Below are 17,748 nucleotides of genomic sequence, written 5' to 3'. Positions count from 1 at the left end.
GCAAATTGACAATTGTCTTTTTTTTTTTTTTTTTTTTTTTGTATCTTTTTTGGAAACGCCTTTTTTTCTTTGTAAATCTTTTTTTTATGCACTGCCCAATTCCAGGATATTAAATGATAAAATTAATAAAAGACTTCTGTGTACTAAGCTAGGGCTCATATCTTTGGAGAAATTGTTGTATTTTAGTGCCTAAGTTATGGTATGCAATTGTACTGCGTGTTGGCAGATTGTAAGCCAACAGATCTGCCAGACGGAGATCTGTGTGTGTGTGGTGGCCCAACAGACCAGTTTGCAGACAAGCGGTGACAAGCTATCATTTGTTGTGTGTCTGTGCTATGAAAATAAAAAGTGATAAAAACAGAAATAAACTTTACTGAAGTCTATCTTTTTGTAGAAGCATACTGGAATATGTGGTAAATCCCCAGTTTCGAACTGGCTTAGTGGAAAAACACTGCCCATATCACAGGTTCTCCAATTTATTGAAATATGGATGTGGGCTGGACTTTAGCTCTTGGCCAATGATCCCTGGGGGGATTGAATTGGCCCAAAACGGCACTGATTGATGGGTCAGGGATAGGATTTCCAACACCAACGCATCTATCCAATCGCAACCGTACCAATCACTGCCTGCCGCAATCAGGCGCCATAGAACGGTTTTGTGTGGTTCTCTAGGATTCCACACATTTTAAAAATGGTTACATGTACATATCCATCACGTATACGATCAAAAGGCATTATTTTCATCTCTCCTTAGATCTGTTGAACCAATCAAAGCTCGCAGACATTCTGGGGCCTTGTGAATGCCCCATGTGGATCCTTGTAGCCACACTGGCTAGAACTTTCTTTGAAGGCTTCAGAAAGGTGGCAATATATGTTTACTCATTTGGGAACTTTTATTGGCATCTAGGTGTCAACTCTTCTTTCTTGGAGCTGGCTCTGTCCATTCAAATGCTAATGAAAGAACATGTGTATGACTAATACTAAATACTATATCTTTAAAAACCCATAATTCAACTACGTCTATGATCATACTACTACTACTACAGATCGCAGCACATCTCGCTAAGACAAAACCATCCTACCCTTACATTTATGTTACAGACCCTGCTAAAGGAAAAAAAAGTGCCAAAGAAAAAACAGGGATCTGTATTGTACTCTTTGGTTAAATGTAGCAAACTGTGCACTGGGAGAGTCCTTTATTTTTATAAGAGAGAGGTATAAGACATGCTGTGTAAAAAGCATATTATTTGAGCCCGAGGTCAGTTTTTTGCCTTCTTAACATTATACATCTATATATTTCTTAAATTTCAGGAAGAACATGAAGGGCAGTATGAAAAATGGCGAGTAGAGAACTCGTGGGGCGATGATCGTGGAAATAAAGGTAAGTGAGACCTGACATCTAGCATATAGTAGGAAATGGCTGCCTCTCTTAAAAAAACACTTTCATAAATTTTGGAATGGTGTTTGGAGCTAAACATCATATGACCGGCTGGATTCCTCCTTTCCTCCTCTGACAGATGCAGTGGGAGGGGCAGAGATTCCCTAAACCCCCCCCCCCCGCTGAGGTCATTTGGGAGGGGAGGAGAGATCCAGCCGGTCATGTGATCGTGATCTCCACTCTGAAATGAGGTATTTGCAGCATTTATTTTTATAAAGCATACACAGAGGGAGACACTACAATAGGAGGCAGCACGCATGGTGCACACAGGTTAGTGTTATTCAAGCAGCAGGAAGGGGGTGGCATTGTCAAGAGCTGACAGGGAGGGAAGAAGGGTGGAGAGAGCACAGAGGAGACAGATAACAGGGCTGCGGATGATGGAGGCACATAAACTGGTCATGGTGTCAGGGCTCAGCAGCCATAATACACTGTGGTCAATTTACATAGGGGAGGGTAGAAATTGGCAGGATCAGCCTGTTTGTGTTACAGGGGACCCAAATGACACAACACAAGTAATGTGTCCTATAACATGCTTTAAAAGAGCAGGATCCTTTGTTAACCCCAAAAAAAAACGCTTTAATATCTGCAGCTTTATTGCACTTGCACTAGTGGCACAAGATAGTGGTTGTGCAGAGAATGATATAAATTTACATGGTGAACATGGGCCCAACAACATGTCAAGAAGCACTTGGAGGTTAGTGCTATAAGCAGTATCAAGGGTGCGTTTTCTTTCATGTGGTAATCATTGTTTGAGAAAAGGGGGGGCTACATAGTGTGGTTGTGTTGTCTTTGTTTTTTATCTGACCCTCACAGACCCCCTGAAACTCATCCACAGATCACTTAGGGGTCTGGAGGACCAGTTCTAATTATACTGTTGAGATGTCTTTTTAAAGTCAACATACTCAAAACAGGAATTTATGGGTGCATACCTGTGAGCCTAAGTATCCACTAGTATTATATCTTTGGGTATTCCTTTCATTTAGATGGCTTTACAGATGAGAAAGTTATCTGCTCAAGGTCCTGGTGAAAATAGGAATCACTATAAAGATGCACGGATACCAAGCATTTGATCGAATATCAGTACTGCTCCAGATACCAAAACTGATTCTTTGAGGCGCAAATGGCATCGCAAAGAATCACATGTGATTTCAACAGGAATGTGCTGCGATTCCTGTCTGAATCACATGCAATTTCCCCCACTGCTCGTGTTTGTGCGCATAGAAAGGGGTTAAAGCGCTATCTAGTGGACAGTTTATTATTATTTTTTTTATTATTATTTTTTTTTTCTCACAGTCCGTATCTGGTGGCAAATCAGGGCCACTGGAGGAGATGTGGAGGCAGCCCACCCCTAAGCTGTCATCACTCCCGCCCTATACCAACGGGGTCCTGAAACTTCTCCAGCCCTGTGAGCACCTCTTAGCTGCCCTGATTTGCTACCGGATATGTACTGTGAGTATCGGTACTCGGTGCCAGCAGGTACTTGAAAGAAAGTACTTGAGAGTATGTAACGTATACTCGCTGATAAAAAATTTTTTTTTAAAAAGGTATTGGTGCAACCCTAACTAAGACTGGGTGAGGTGGACCTATCCATGAAAAAAGGGATCCCAAGTGAATAAGGGCTATTTAATTTTTTTTTTTTTCTACTCAATATCCACATTAAGCACATGAAGCAAACAGTAGTGTTGTGCATTAAATTACCCAAAGAAATCATTTTCTACTTTATTAACTACTGAAAGCTGGTTTCTGATTGGGTGAATAATCTCCAAAATGTTGCAGTTACAGGAGTCATTTTTAAGTGTATAGCAAAAAAAACTTTTTTTTTTTTTTTTTTAATCACTTCAAGACCCCCTAATGTGCAGATACGTTACCGGTTTAAAGTGTTTTTTTTTTTTCAGCTGGCAATCCTTTTTCAGATAAAAGCAAATGGAGCATTTGATTAGCTGCTGGATCACTTTTAGAAGCAGCAGGAATTGTTGCATTAAAATTCATAAGTGTATTTTTTCCCGAACAATAAAATAGCGTTTGAAAGACCGTTGCGCAAATACTGTGTGGCATTAAAAAATTACATTTTATTTTCTAGGGTCTTTTGTAGTAAAGATGCTGATTTTTAACTTGTAAACAAAGTGTCAGAAGAAGGCCTGTTCTTAAAGTGGTTAATGTTTTGGATAGGTTAGAGAAGGGTTAGGCCCCTATCAGATAGCAGTCTCTGTCCTGCTGGGTAGATTTCCCTTTAAATCCTGTCCAGGAGACACAACAGGAAATGTGAGTAAACTGCCCCAAAGTGAAGAGAATTACAATCTTGTCACAGTTGGATGATTTACCCTCACCTTTGCTCTGGTGAATTCCTCATGGTCAGGTATTGGGCCTTATTTAAATGTCAACGCAATGAAGACTTTTGTAAGTAAATCAAATGCATAACATATTCTATATGCACATATAATCTCACAGGAAGATTAATGAATAAGTTATTTGATCTGATAGGTTAGGTTCTCTTTAAAGAGGATTCATAGTGATTTTTTATTTTTATTTTTTTAAGTATTGTAGTGGCTGACTTTTAATATACAAACACTTGCCAGCCCAGGGATCTAGCACTGTCCTCACCCGGGACAGTTCTTTGCCAGTCTTCGGGTCCCTGGCGCTGCCATCTTGCTCATGAGAAGTCAGATTTTACTTTGTGAGGTCTAAACTTATGCCTAGGCAAGTCGAGTGAAAGTGGGACCATGTACCTGCCAGAAATATCTATAGGTACATGTTCCCTGAAAAAACAAATTCCAAGACCAGCAGAGGAAGGGGGAAAGAGGAGGATCAGCAGAACTTCTATTTTTCAGGTGCCTTGTATGACACAACCTGGCAGCACTGATCAATCATTCACAAAACGAAAACCCTGTCTGTGCTGCCTGAAGTCTGAAAATAAATTGGGCAGTATTTTGTCACTAATATTTTTCCTCATTGAGACGAACTATTTGTTTGTTGCAGCATTTGAACACATCTTAAAGCGATACCAAACTATCCTTAGTCCAGTGTTAATTTAGTTGACTAAAACATTTTAGTTAACTAAATTAATACTACCGTATATACTCGAGTATAGGCCGACCCGAATATAAGCCGAGGCACCTACTTTTACCACAAAAAACTGGAAAAAGTTATTGACTCGAGTATAAGCCTAGGGTGGGAAATGCAGCAGCTACCGGTAAATTTCAAAAATAGATACCAATAATGTTTTTGAATATTTATTTCAAAGAAAACCAGTAAACTATCTCTGTAAAAAAATATAAAAGTGTAAAGAGGGTCAATAAAACAATATGGTATCAACAATAACTTTAAAAGTACAAAAACCTTAGCTCATTCAGCAACCAAGCTAAAACACAAGAGTTAAAATCCTTCAAAACTGGATTCCTCATCATCTGTATGTCCAAACAGAGCTTCAGCATTAGCTGGTGTGAGATTATCAGCGTAGACATTGTCATCATCACTGAGTTCGGAGTCATCGCTATCACTGCTGTCGTTCTCATACAAAGCGCTGTCTTCACTGCCATCCATAGCATTACTAATGCCACATTTCTTGAAGGCGCGTTGCACCATGTCCTCCGGAATCTCTTCCCATGCATCACGAACCCACTTTGCTATCAATTCTATGTCGGGCTTCATCAGATTTCCACCTTTTGTCAGTCGGGCTTGACCAGATGACATCCATTCATGCCACATCTTTCTCACACGGTCTTTAAAAGGTTTATTTAAACACACATCTAGCGGTTGCAATACAGATGTAAGCCCACCTGGAATAACGGCCAAAGTAACTTGAGAAGATTTTGCCATTTCTTTTATGCCATCAGATGTGTGGGCTCTGAACATATCCCAAACTAGCAATGATGGTTTTTTCTTTAAGGCTGCTCCTGGTCGTTCTTTCCAAATTTCTTCCAGCCATTTTTTTGTTCCGTCTTCATCCATCCAGCCTTTCACATGTGCGCGCACTGTAATTCGTGGTGGGAATTTGACCTTTTTAGGCAAGGTCTTTCTTTTAAAAATAATGACAGGCCGCAGCTTTGTTCCATTAGCCAAACATGACAGAACAACTGTGAAATGATTTTTTTCATTTCCTGTGGTTCTGAGAAAAATAGTTTTGTCTCCCAAACTTGCCACAGTTCTGTTGCTTGGAAGATCAAAGGTCATCGGTGTTTCATCCATATTTCCAATATCTCCCAGGTCATAGTTATGGATCCTTCTTTGTTTTATGATGAATGAATGGAATGACATCACTTTTTCATCAAGGTCTTTTGGCAACTTCTGTGAAATCTTTGTTCTTTGCCGCAAACATAGGCCAAACCTATTCATGAAGCGGGTACACCATCCTGCTGACGCAGCAAATTTTTCAATGCCTGGTGCTTTTAATTTGTCATCTTTAGCCATTTGAAGGGCACGTAAGCGAATTCCCATGCGTGTTACGCAGTAACCATTTTGACGACACTCCATAACCCATTTATGCAATTCAGTCTCTAGAGCCCCATATGAAGTTGTTAAACCACGTTGAGCTTTTTTTGCCTTTGGAATCTTTTCCAAGTCAGCTTTCTTTTTCCGCCATTCCCTCACTTGTTTTTCATCAACACAAAATTCCCTACTTGCAATACTGTTATTGCTTTCTTCTGCTCTTGACACAACCTTAAGTTTGAAACCAGCTTCGAATGACCTGCGTTTTTCTTTTGGTCCAGGATTACCGGTAGAAGTGTTGGAATCCATTTCTAACAGGATAAAAAAAAAAAAAGACTTGTTTGGGTACCTTTTGAGGCCTAATGCAGGCTGATATTACAGAAAGTGATGACATGACTGTTTGCATAGAGCAGCCTGTGTTAGGGCTCATAATATACCGTACATTCTACCAGTGTCCTGCCTGTGCCCATTAAATATACAGCCTGCCTGTGTCCATTAAATATACCGTACAGCCTGCCTGTGTCCATTAAATATACCGTACCGTACAGCCTGCCTGTGTCCATTAAATATACCGTACCGTACAGCCTGCCTGTGTCCATTAAATATACCGTACAGCCTGCCTGTGTCCATTAAATATACCGTACAGCCTGCCTGTGTCCATTAAATATACAGTACCCATTGTAATAATGCTCTGGATAACACATTAGACACATACCGGTATACAGCCTGCCCATTAAATATACAGTAACCACTGTGAATTTTCACTCACCTCATGATGCTGATGTCCCGCTGTGATGATGATGTCCGCAGACAGGGCCGCTGATAGAAATCATGGGGCCCCGTACAGCCTACCTGACGGGGCCCCCTTCAGCTCCACCCTGGCCCCACCCATTGCCCCTCCCCAGACCCCGGCGCCGTCTATGGATACCGTAATATAAATTTACCGTAGTGTGCTGCCATTCCACAGGTGGGCATCGTTTTAAAGCATGGTCTGTTTGGTACCGTATCTATTCACCACTCGGTGCAACATCTTTTATATTTAACAAAAAAAAAAAAAGGGTACCGGTATTCTTTTGTGTTTACCGTACATGTGCTAGAATTCATTAAGGCTGGGTTCACACTGCTGCGGCTACGAGAACCGGATGTCATTCGCACCGCACTGCAGTGCAAAATCACATCCGATCTCTGTGCGATGCGAGTTCAGCCATACAGATAGTATGGCTGAATTCGCATCGCACCTGCCCCAAACTCGCACAGGACCCTTTTTTTTGGTCCGCAGCAGAATTGGATCGCATGGGTGTTCACACCATACGATCCGATTCCTGTCCGAGTTTGCAGATCGCACTGCGATATGCGATCTGATCTGGGGGTGTCATTAACATTTCACTGACACTCCCAGCAGTTCGCATAGGGCAGTGTGAAGTGCCGCTGGGAGGTATGCGATGTGGGAACCCGCCGCGGATTTGCGGCGTTCCCGCATCTCTGCAGTGTGAACCCAGCCTTTTGAAACATAATTTTACGGTAATAATTGCACTTTAGGCTGGGTTCACACTGCAGCGATGCGGGAACGCCGTGAATCCGCGGCGGGTTCCCGCATCGCATACCTCCCAGCGGCACTTCACACTGCCCTATGCGAACTGCTGGGAGTGTCAGTGAAATGTTAATGACACCCCCAGATCAGATCGCATATCGCAGTGCGATCTGCAAACTCGGACAGGAATCGGATCGCATGGTGTGAACACCCATGCGATCCGATTCTGCTGCAGGCCAAAAAAAGGGTCCTGTGCGAGTTTGGGCCGGATGCGATGCCAATTCAGCCATACTATCTGTATGGCTGAACTCGCATCGCACAAGGATCGCATGTGGTCTGCAGTGCAGTGCGAATCACATCCAGTTCTCGTAACCTCTGCAGTGTGAACCCAGCCTTAAAGGACAAAATTGCTTAAGATTTAAAAAAAAAATCAGGATTCTATACATACAGGATTTTAATCACTATAGATACTAAGGTACGGTAATCACAAAAGCAGGTTAGTTTGTGTCATACGGTATTTTTTGGCTCTCACCTCAACTTCAGGATGACTGAATCGCCCGGCCCCTGCTCTCTCTGCTTCTTGTTATGGTAGTCGTGCAGAGAGAGAGGATTGGGCATATCACTCCGCAACACACAGCAACCTATCCTAATGCTGAGCAGTGTGCGGAGCGGAGGCAGAGGATGTATTCCTCCGCGCCCGAAAAAGCAGAAAGAGTCCCCCCACTGCAGTGACCTATCCTAATGCTGAGCGGTGAGCGGCGTGCGGCGCGGGTGCAGAGGATGTATTCCTCCGCGCCCGAAATAGAAGAAAGAGTCCCCCCCGCCACTGCAGCCGTACAGCACATGGAGAAAAAAAAAAACTGTACCGAACGAAAGGCAGCAGAGGGGATGGTGCTGAGCATAAGTATAAGCCGAGGCGGCTTTTTTCAGCCCAAAAAGTGGACTGAAAAACTCGGCTTATACTCGAGTATATACGGTAGTTTAGTCGACTGAAATATGACTAAAACTAAAATGCCATTCTAGTAAAGACTAAAATGAGACTAAAACTAAAATGCCATTTTAGTCAAAATACTATCACTTCAACTAAATTGCAATTACTGAAATGTACTGGAGATTTTTGTCGACTAAAATATACTGGAGATTTAGTCGACTAAATACGACTATAAAATTAAAACAATTGCAGAAGACTAAAGTAGAACTGAAACTAAAATGAGTAGAAATGAAACTAAAATGAACACGACCTTAGTCCCCAAAGATAATCCATACACATCTACTTAATGGACCTGTATTTTAATTTTTTATTAACAATTGTTTCTTACTGTTTCATTCTGCCTGCTTGTAGTATGCCCAAACCTCCCCTTTTCCCCCTTGCTTCAATTTGCTTGGAATAAGCACTACATATTAGTTATAGTCATGTGCACTGCTGTATCTGCTGTATCCATGCTACAGATCCCATAGTCTATAGTATTGTACATCTCGGGGTGGCTAAGTTCCTACCTACAGTGAGACGGTGAGACCATGGAGGATGAACTTGTCCACCCTCTAACAGGAAGTTGGTTCACAGCAACAAAAAAGTGCCTTCTATTGCTCTCAGCCCCTTCCAATATTAAGTACGATTAGTTGAATATGTTTTTTAAACCAGAGTTTAGTGTTGCTTTAAACTTGTCTAGGTATAATTGAATTAATTCGCCTATGTAAAATTATATACCTATGTAACTTGATGGCTTTCACATTTTCGATCCCCAGACTATTTTACATGGACTTTTCCAAAGCAAAAAGATAGCTGTGCATGTAGTTGTGTAATGAAAAGGAAATCACAGCTGTATTGCTTATACGGAATGAGGGTAAACTGAAACCGTTGGTGCATTAAATCTGTGAAAGGACCAATGCCTGGATAACATTTAATCTAATACCTGAAATTCCTTTTGAATCTCCAACTGCCTTATTAATTAGCAGAGCTTCCAGGGTTGTAACACAGACTGTCTGGAATGGGCCTCTGCAAAGCGCCACAGAGATTACAGCAAGAGATTCCGTAGCTGATTATTGGATACGTCTTTTCACAGCAGAAATGTTCTTTGTACATGTGCCAGAACATGCAGATTAGTGATGTTCTGTGATTGCAGCTATAAAGATCATTTGTAGTATTAGACTTATCTCATTTGTATTCCAATTTCACCCTTGGGTTAAGTGGATGTTCCCTGGATGGATCAAAGTCTTGTAGTTTAAAATATAAAGTATTTGATTTGTTGCTGTGCTATTCACTGCTTCATTCTCCGGCATTCATGGAGGAGATCTTTCTCCTCTGTGTGCTAGTTTATGAAGGGGAGTAGATCGCTTCACCTTTGGATGAGTGAAGCGATCTACAAACGCTTCCAACACTGGAGAACGACCCCTGATACTGGAATCTCATGAGACTTTACGAGATTACAGCACCAGAAACGCTGAGATGTCAGTTTATTAAGCAGTGATAAATTATCACAGCTCAGTACACTGATAATGTTAGTAAAATAAAGTCTCCCTACAATATATATATATATATATATATATATATATATATATATATATATATATATATATATATATATATATAATATCTCTTTTTTTTTTAAATATAATAGTAAATTATATTGTATTCTTCACATACATACACATATCTGTGTATTAATTTGTGTAGTCCCTATAGATTAGTTAGTCTATTAACCACTTCGCGCCCAGGCCAATGCTGACATTTCTCTCCTACATGTAAAATTCCTAATTTTTTTGCTAGAAAATTACATAGAACCCCCAAACATTATATATGTTTTTTTAGCAAAGACCCTAGAGAATACAATGGTGGTTGTTGCAACTTTTTATCTTGCACGGTATTTACGCAGCAATTTTTCGAACACTTTTTTTTTTCAGAAAAAAGTTTCATGCTTAAAAAAAAGTAAAGTTAGCCCAATTTTTTTACATAATGTGAAAGAGGAGGATACGCCGAGTAAATAGATACCCAACATGTCACGCTTCAAAATTGCACGCGCTCGTGGAATGGCGCTAAACTTTGGTATTTAAAAATCCCCATAGGCGACGCTTTAAATTTTTTTACTGGTTACATGTTTTGGGGTACAGAAGAGGTCTAGAGTTAGAATTATTGCTCTCGCTCTAACATTCACGGCGATACCTCACATGTGTGGTTTGAACACCGTTTTCATATGTGGGCGGGACTTGCGTATGCGTTCGCTTCTGTGTGTGGGCTCACGGGGACAGGGGCGCTTTACATTTTTTTTTTTTTTTTTTTTTTTTTTTTTTTTTTTTAGTTTGACACTGAAAAAAAAAAAAAAATTGACTTTTATTCCTATTACAAGGAATGTAAACATCCCTTGTAATAGGAATATGGCACGATCGGACATATTTACAGTGAGATAAAAAAAAATGATCCTGGCTTCCCTGCCAAATCGGTGCTGCTATTTTGAATGCAGAGGCCGGGCGTGACATCATAACATCGCGCCCGGCCTCCGAACAATCATAGAGACTCTGGGGACGATCTGGTCCACCGGAAATCTCTATGGTAACTGGCGGGGGCCGGCAGATCCTGTCACCGACTCACCGATGGTGTGTGTGTATATATATATATATATATATATATATATATATATATATATATATATATATATATATATGTGTGTGTGTGTGTGTGTGTGTGTGTGTGTGTGTGTGTGTGTGTATATATATCCACACACTTCTGTATACACACAATTATGTATAATATATAAAAACATTTTCTTTTTTTTAATAAAAGAAACTTTATACTGTACATCACACTTGCTTGGATTGACTCTTTAGCGTGTGTTTCCCATTATATTTTTTAAATATACTGTATATTACAGAAGCATTTTACCACAGTTGAGCAGATGATACACTATCATATAGGTTTGGAATTTTGAAAGCGGAACTGCAAATCCCAATCCATCTCTGAGCTTGTAGTCTAAGGAGTATGCTAGGAATTGTAGTTCCTCTAGTTACTGAAGAGATGCAGAGCCTTACACAACACATTATTTGTAACACAAATGGCACGGATTAGGAATTTAGGTGGGGCTAGAAAGGAAACAGTGTAGGGCAAGAAAGCAGCACAGCACAATGGCCGGCACTCTGCCTATCTGCTTGGCCTATCCTCCTTGTGAAAACTGAAGGAACTGTTCTTGTTTTCCTTCCCTGTAATCATGACATTGTGTCATTCAGCTGCTTCCAGGACTGTAACCAAAGCATGATTCCAACTATAGATCACACATGTTCCAGAAACACATTCTTAGCCAATTTATTAGGTACATTTTCTTAATGGGATCAAGGCCCTACTGCCCCAGATGGTATCCTGGTGTTGGACTGTTTATTGCTGTTCTCCTTGTGTTTTAAAATACTTTATGCCACCAGTAACATTGCATATATAATGTGAAAATGTTCTTGTAAATGGTAAACTTTAGATACGTGGGTGATATTGAGATGATGGTAATAGTTGCAGTCTAAAAGGAAATTGTGCACTGATGGGTTACACAGATTGAGCTAAAATCTTTCATTGTAAGATAAATATAAAATATTTGGTCCACCCAGAATCTCTTGTGGCAGGTTGCCTAGGCTGTCCAGATGCCTCCTGGGAAATTTATGTCATCAGGCTTCCATCTTCCCATCTGGAAATGTAATTACAACAAGGTGGGGGTGGGAAGACCTCAATATAGCAAATGCTTTTGTTTAGAAAGACCCATTTTTGTGAAGCAAAGCACACTTTTGTATGTGAAATATATGTGCAGAACGTAAGTATTGCCACTGCTCCTCCCCGGCTTTTCATCGTAAAAAATTGGCTTCTCTTTCACGGTTTAAAGAGAGAGGTGCTCCTGGTCTGCTCTGGCATGAGCTTTGTTGACATTGACTGCAATGTAGTGGAGAGGTAGGCAGAAATACTTAATTTACAAAGGCTGGATTGAGCTTGAACCAGTGAACACTGGCCCACTTTTTTTCAAGATGTGTTTTTAGAGCAATTGAGAAAAAAAGGACACCTTCAGTACCAAGTAAGTCAGGTTGTTGGGAAGAATGTTCTAGCCTAAGTTAACAAAGACTGTGTCCACTTGGGTCTCTTTAAATGCAAATATTTTTGAGAATGTACTATGAATCTACACATTGTTAGAAAAGTAGGTAAGACTGTTAAAGTGGCTGTAAACCCTTACATATACCCAGTGAAGTGACGGGCCTCAGGTGATACACAGATGAATCAAATCCTCCTACTTATGTTCTACTTTATCTACAGCTGTCTTTCCCTTACATACATTCAAAAGGCAGAATTTACACAGGATCTCTCTGCTCTGAAAAGCAGGGGGCAGAGAGATGAAGTTGCATAAGTGAGGAGAGCTCTGAAATCTGATTGGAAGAAAAGGACACACCCCCCCTCCCTTCACATAGCACACAGGAACAGAGCTGAGGCTGTCAATCTGCTTGCTCCCCCCCCCCCCCCCCCCCATCACCATTTTCTTTTTCTTGGTGTCATGTTTGTAGCAGAAGGAGACCACAGACGGAAATGAAACGTGGTGCTCTGGATTGAGACAGTTACACACTGTTGAGGAATATGCTTTGCTCATATTTCATGTCTGAGGTTTACAACCACTTTAAGTATTTTTCTAACTCCTTTATTTTAAGATAATGTTGCCTTTTTTTTTTAACTACACCAGAATTGTCCTTTTTAATGACTACTTTCTATATCCACCTAGGCTATCTGATTATGACGGATGAATGGTTCTCCGAATATGTCTATGAGGTGGTTGTGGATAAGAAGCACGTCCCTGAAGAGGTCCTGGAGGTTTTAAAGCAGGACCCTGTGGTGCTACCAGCCTGGGACCCAATGGGCGCATTGGCTTAGTAAATAAGTGACTGCTCTTTTTGTTTTGGCCTCTCTTCTTCATCATCATTTTCATTATCACCAAGACTAGAAATTCCCTTCTCCCATCTCAGTGTAGCACTGGAACAACAGTCAAGCAAACACTGCATGTTTTCTCATGAAATAGAAGAGGGATAGACTTTGATGCCCAGCAGTCTGCTGTACCTCGAACCCAGCACTCAGGAATTCTCTTCATCCAGATCATCTCCCATTCTGTAATTCAGTCCTTTTGGTACCAAATTATAGATTGTTATTACAGATCTTTTACCCATAATAATGGCAAAATCCATCTCCACTAATAATGGACCAGAAGAGGTGATTGTAGCATAAAAACTAAACACGTGCTGTCCCTTTTTTAAATGCTTTTTCCTGAACCTCACCGAGGCCTGACTGGTTGCATTTATATTACACCAAGGGGGTTATTTAAGAAAGGCAAATCCACTTTGCGCTACAAATGCAAAAGTCCACTTGAAATTGCACTGCAAGCGCACTTGGAAGTGCAGTCACTGTAAATCTGAGGGGTAGATCTGAAATGAGGGGAAGCTCTGCTGATTTTATCATCCAATCATGTGCAAGCTAAAATGCTGTTTTATATTTTCCTTGCATGTCCCCCTCGGATCTACAGTGACTGCACTTCAAGTGCACTTTCAGTGCAATTTCAAGTGCACTTTGCACTTGTAGTGCAAAATGAATCTGCTTTTCGGAAATAACCCCCTAAGTGTCTGAGACATTTACATTGAGCTCTGACACCTAAGCCAAAGCCTTTTTTATTTTTTATATTGAGTGTGAAAGGGTTAAAACTTCTGTCATGTTTTTACTGCCATCTGTGTCCCTATTGAGAATATTAGTTATCCTGTCTGGAGAGAATTTGATAGGAAATCTTTAACAGAGACACAGATGAAAACACATTTTAAACAAATTTTAGTAGAGTAGAAAAGGTTAGAACGTCGGACATTGTTATTGCTGTCTGTTCATTCCTGAAGACAGTCGCATCCCCCATTTCTGTATGGGCATCACAGGAACGTTCCTCCATGGTGTCAGAGAGAGTAAGAAAAAACGTACATTTTCCTCGTTCTTTTGGAACAAAAAAAAAAATTTGCTGGCTTTGGGCTCTGTTCACACCTAGGCGTTTTGTTTTCGGTCAGAAAGTCGAGCAATTTATGCCACAATTTTGTATAGATCAAAAGATCACCATTGTAAAAAAACAGAAACCGTCTCTAATCTGACAAAGAAGTTTCCGTACTTTTTTGAGTTTCAGAAGACGAAAGGCTCGGATGTGAGCAGGGGCCATTGAAATGAATGGGATTTGTCTTTTTGGGCGTTTTTAGAGCTGAGGTTTTCAGCAGAAAAACACCCAAAAACGCATTGATGTGAACAGAGCCGCAAGGCTGCATTCACACCTGAGTGTTTTCGGCTCATAAAACGCCCAAGCAAAATCCCATTAATTTTTTTTAATTTCAATGACACCTGTTCACTTCTGAGCATTTTGTCACCTGAAGCAAAATGCCTGAAAAACGCCTTAAGCTCAGAAAAGAACATGAGCTTCTTTGGGGCAGATTAGTTGTTTTTCTGCTTTTTACATTGATGACCTGTACATAATTGCATGACTTTGAAACGCTTTAAGCGGTGTGAATGCAGTCTAAAGTGAACATTTTCATTGCTCTAGTTTGTAAACATAGTGACCCAAAAAGGCAAAATTTAGGTGCCACTTAGGTAAAGTCCAGCTTAGACTGGTGTGGGTGCAGGCAGGGGCAGGGAGCTCACCTTGGCTCCAAGCTGCAGCAATGTCAAAGAAAAAAAATCCATGAGTCGCATATCATGAAGCAAACCCATGTGCATGGAGTGTGATGATTGGCAACATCAGCCTGGACTTCAGCCAGGCCACACTCCCAACGTGTTTTTGCTCCATCCCATGGAGTTTAATTATGGGGATGGGAGTTCTGAGCATAAGGGGGTGTTTATAAGAGCATCATTGTCTGTCATGTGATATAAATGGGTGCTTAAGCAAGCAATCAAGTGGATAACGGTAGTATGTAAACATACTGCAATGAGGGCGCCCCTTTTTCTCGTAAATGTGCAGACTAAATAGTGCTGTAACTAATGTGCACATTTTGGCTTTTGGTCAAAACTCAGTAACTTTCTCTGATCTCAAACTATTTTTGGCTGCTGCTGTATGCCTATTACCCTGCAGAGAATGGTAACTTGATACTGTCACTGGATTGGAAAAGGTGACACGGCTGAAAGATTATCCCCTGACCTCCGTATACCCATCTTCTTACCTTTTGCTCCCTTGCAGCTTATTGTACAATTAAAAAAGGGTGTGTTTGGCATATAGAGTGAGACTGCAAAACCTCTAATAGGCAAGTTCAAAATGATGGTTATGTTAAGAACAACCTTAATGACAAAAAAATGTGTGTATAAAAATTGGTCCATCTGTGAATCAACTGCTAGATCCAATGAAAATGTCTATCTAAAACGATACAGGAGTAAAGGTTCAGTGCAAACATATCCAAAAATGTTTCGTCACCATGCTAAGGAATAAATAGATGGCAGATTACCAGATCCAAAGATCCTAAAAGGATCTATATGTGTCTCCACAATGGGAAATCAGCTGTTAATGATCACTTGCTGGAACTGAACACTGACTCCCCCTGCTGCTCAATCCTTGTGTGTGTGTGTGTTTGTCCCCACCAGGGTAATTCTGTCTAGGCCTGATTTCATGGTTTTTGACAATAACTAGCTGAAGTACAGTTAAAGCACACTTGTTTAATAATCAAAGTAAAAAAGAACAAACGTAGTCAAGACATAGCCAGATTTCAATAACCGGAACGGATAGTCGGCCAGGCCAGAAGTCAGGGAGCAAAGTAGTGGAACGGCAAGCAGGATCCAGGGCCAGAAGGGATGTCAGCAAAAGCAAAGTCGTTAAACAGGATCGCAGGAGATGTTTGTTGTGATGTTGACCAAGGCGAAGGCAGAGCTCCTCTGGAATGGATGGCTAAGACCCCTTTCACACTGGGGCGTTATTAAGGAGCTTTAGCGTTAAAAAAAAAAAAGCGCCTGTAAAGAGCTTGAAAGAACCCTGGTCTGCAATCCCAATATGAAAGCCCGAGTTCTTTCACACTGAGATCCCTTTCACACTGGGGCGTTTTTCATGCGCTTTAACTTAAAAAAAGAACCTGAAAGAAGCCGCAACTGCAATCCCAATGGGAAAGGCTGAGTGCTTTCACACTGAGGCACTGCGCTGGCAGGGCGTCAAAAAAAAGTCCTGCAAGCAGCTTCTTTGCAGTGCTTTTGGAGCGGTGAATACACTGCTCTTAAAGCGCCCCTTCCGATTGAAATCGATGGAAAGCACTTTTGGCAGCGGAGCTTTGTGGGCACTTTTAACCCTTTATTTGGCCACTAGTAGGGGTTAAAAGCGTCCCACTAGCGCTCGAAAAACGCTGTTAAAGCGATGCGGTTTTAAGCGGTGCTTTACGATGGGTTTTCGGGAGCTGGCAGTGTGAAAGGGCTCTTAAAGCACTTGGGCTTTCACATTGGGATTGCAGATGAGGCTTCTTTCAAGCGCTTTACAGGCGCTTTTTTTAACGCTAAAGCGCCTGAAAAACGCCCCAGTGTGAAAGGGGTCTTAAGTAGGCAGGACTGACGAGCAGGATATCAACAATAGCTGAGTAACTGTGGAGAGAGATGTAAGCTGGCAATTAGCTGACAGCTTAGCGGCCAGTTTAGAGAAGGAAGAGCTGAGCCCAGCCCTGACTATTTATGAAGAGTCGCCGGGAGTCACATTAGACACAGGCTTAAAGTGCTAAAAAATAAGCATGTTGGAGAGGTGGAAAAAAGCTCATAGTGCATTAACTTTTTAAACAGATAAAAGTTTAATAAAAAGTTGCACTGACAAAAAAAAATTAGATAAAATAGCACAATGGTGTGAGCATGACCACGCGTAGAACAGTCTGTGGTCTAAAATGCCACACTGTTAGCTCCTTGTCTGACGCGTTTCCCCTGAATAGGCGTCAACTGGGATTGGTGGCTCATTGCTTCTTCCCAGCTACAAAATCGGCTTTTTCACTGACCCAGGGGGAAGGGGCGGGGGGTTGCGGTGATATTACTCTCCCAGTCATGTGACAGTGTTCAGGCCTAGCAGTTGGGGTCTGACAGGGAATCGGGTCACAAGCTTCCCCATGTCTGAAGGTGTCAGTCTCCCCTACTGCAAAGGCACTGGGTGCGAATGCAGGTAAAGTCAGTATCCTGGGATCAGTGAATACTGTTTGTAGAGATATTGTCACTTTGCCCTATGTAGCAGGTGTGGTAAATTTTTGTTTGCAGACAGTAACTTATGAGGTAATGAAGCCAGGATCTAGAGCACCCTTATTTCTATACTGCAGCTTCATTTTAAATGGACTCTGACTCTAATGAAAATGCCTAAAAAAAATATGCCTTCTGAAAAGAAGAGGGTTA

General features: G+C 41.2%; 1 protein-coding gene across 1 annotated transcript in view; it reads left to right on the top strand.

Annotated features, from left to right (window-relative positions):
- Nucleotides 1-15,989, top strand: part of BLMH (bleomycin hydrolase) — an 87,250-nt gene extending 71,261 nt beyond the window's left edge. The window contains exons 11-12 of the mRNA XM_077480343.1: nt 1,312-1,381; nt 13,127-15,989. Coding sequence (XP_077336469.1) covers nt 1,312-1,381; nt 13,127-13,275 — 219 coding nt within the window. The 3' untranslated portion in view covers nt 13,276-15,989. The remainder of the gene's footprint in view (nt 1-1,311; nt 1,382-13,126) is intronic.
- Nucleotides 15,990-17,748: the final 1,759 nt, after the last annotated feature.

Source organism: Lithobates pipiens, unplaced genomic scaffold, assembly GCF_037356315.1.
Source record: "Lithobates pipiens isolate NorthernLeopardFrog02 unplaced genomic scaffold, aLitPip1_a1.2 Scaffold_16, whole genome shotgun sequence".
NCBI lineage: Eukaryota > Metazoa > Chordata > Amphibia > Anura > Ranidae > Lithobates > Lithobates pipiens.
The sequence above is the reverse complement of the archived record's forward strand: the minus strand, read 5'-3'. Positions and strand labels throughout refer to the sequence as shown.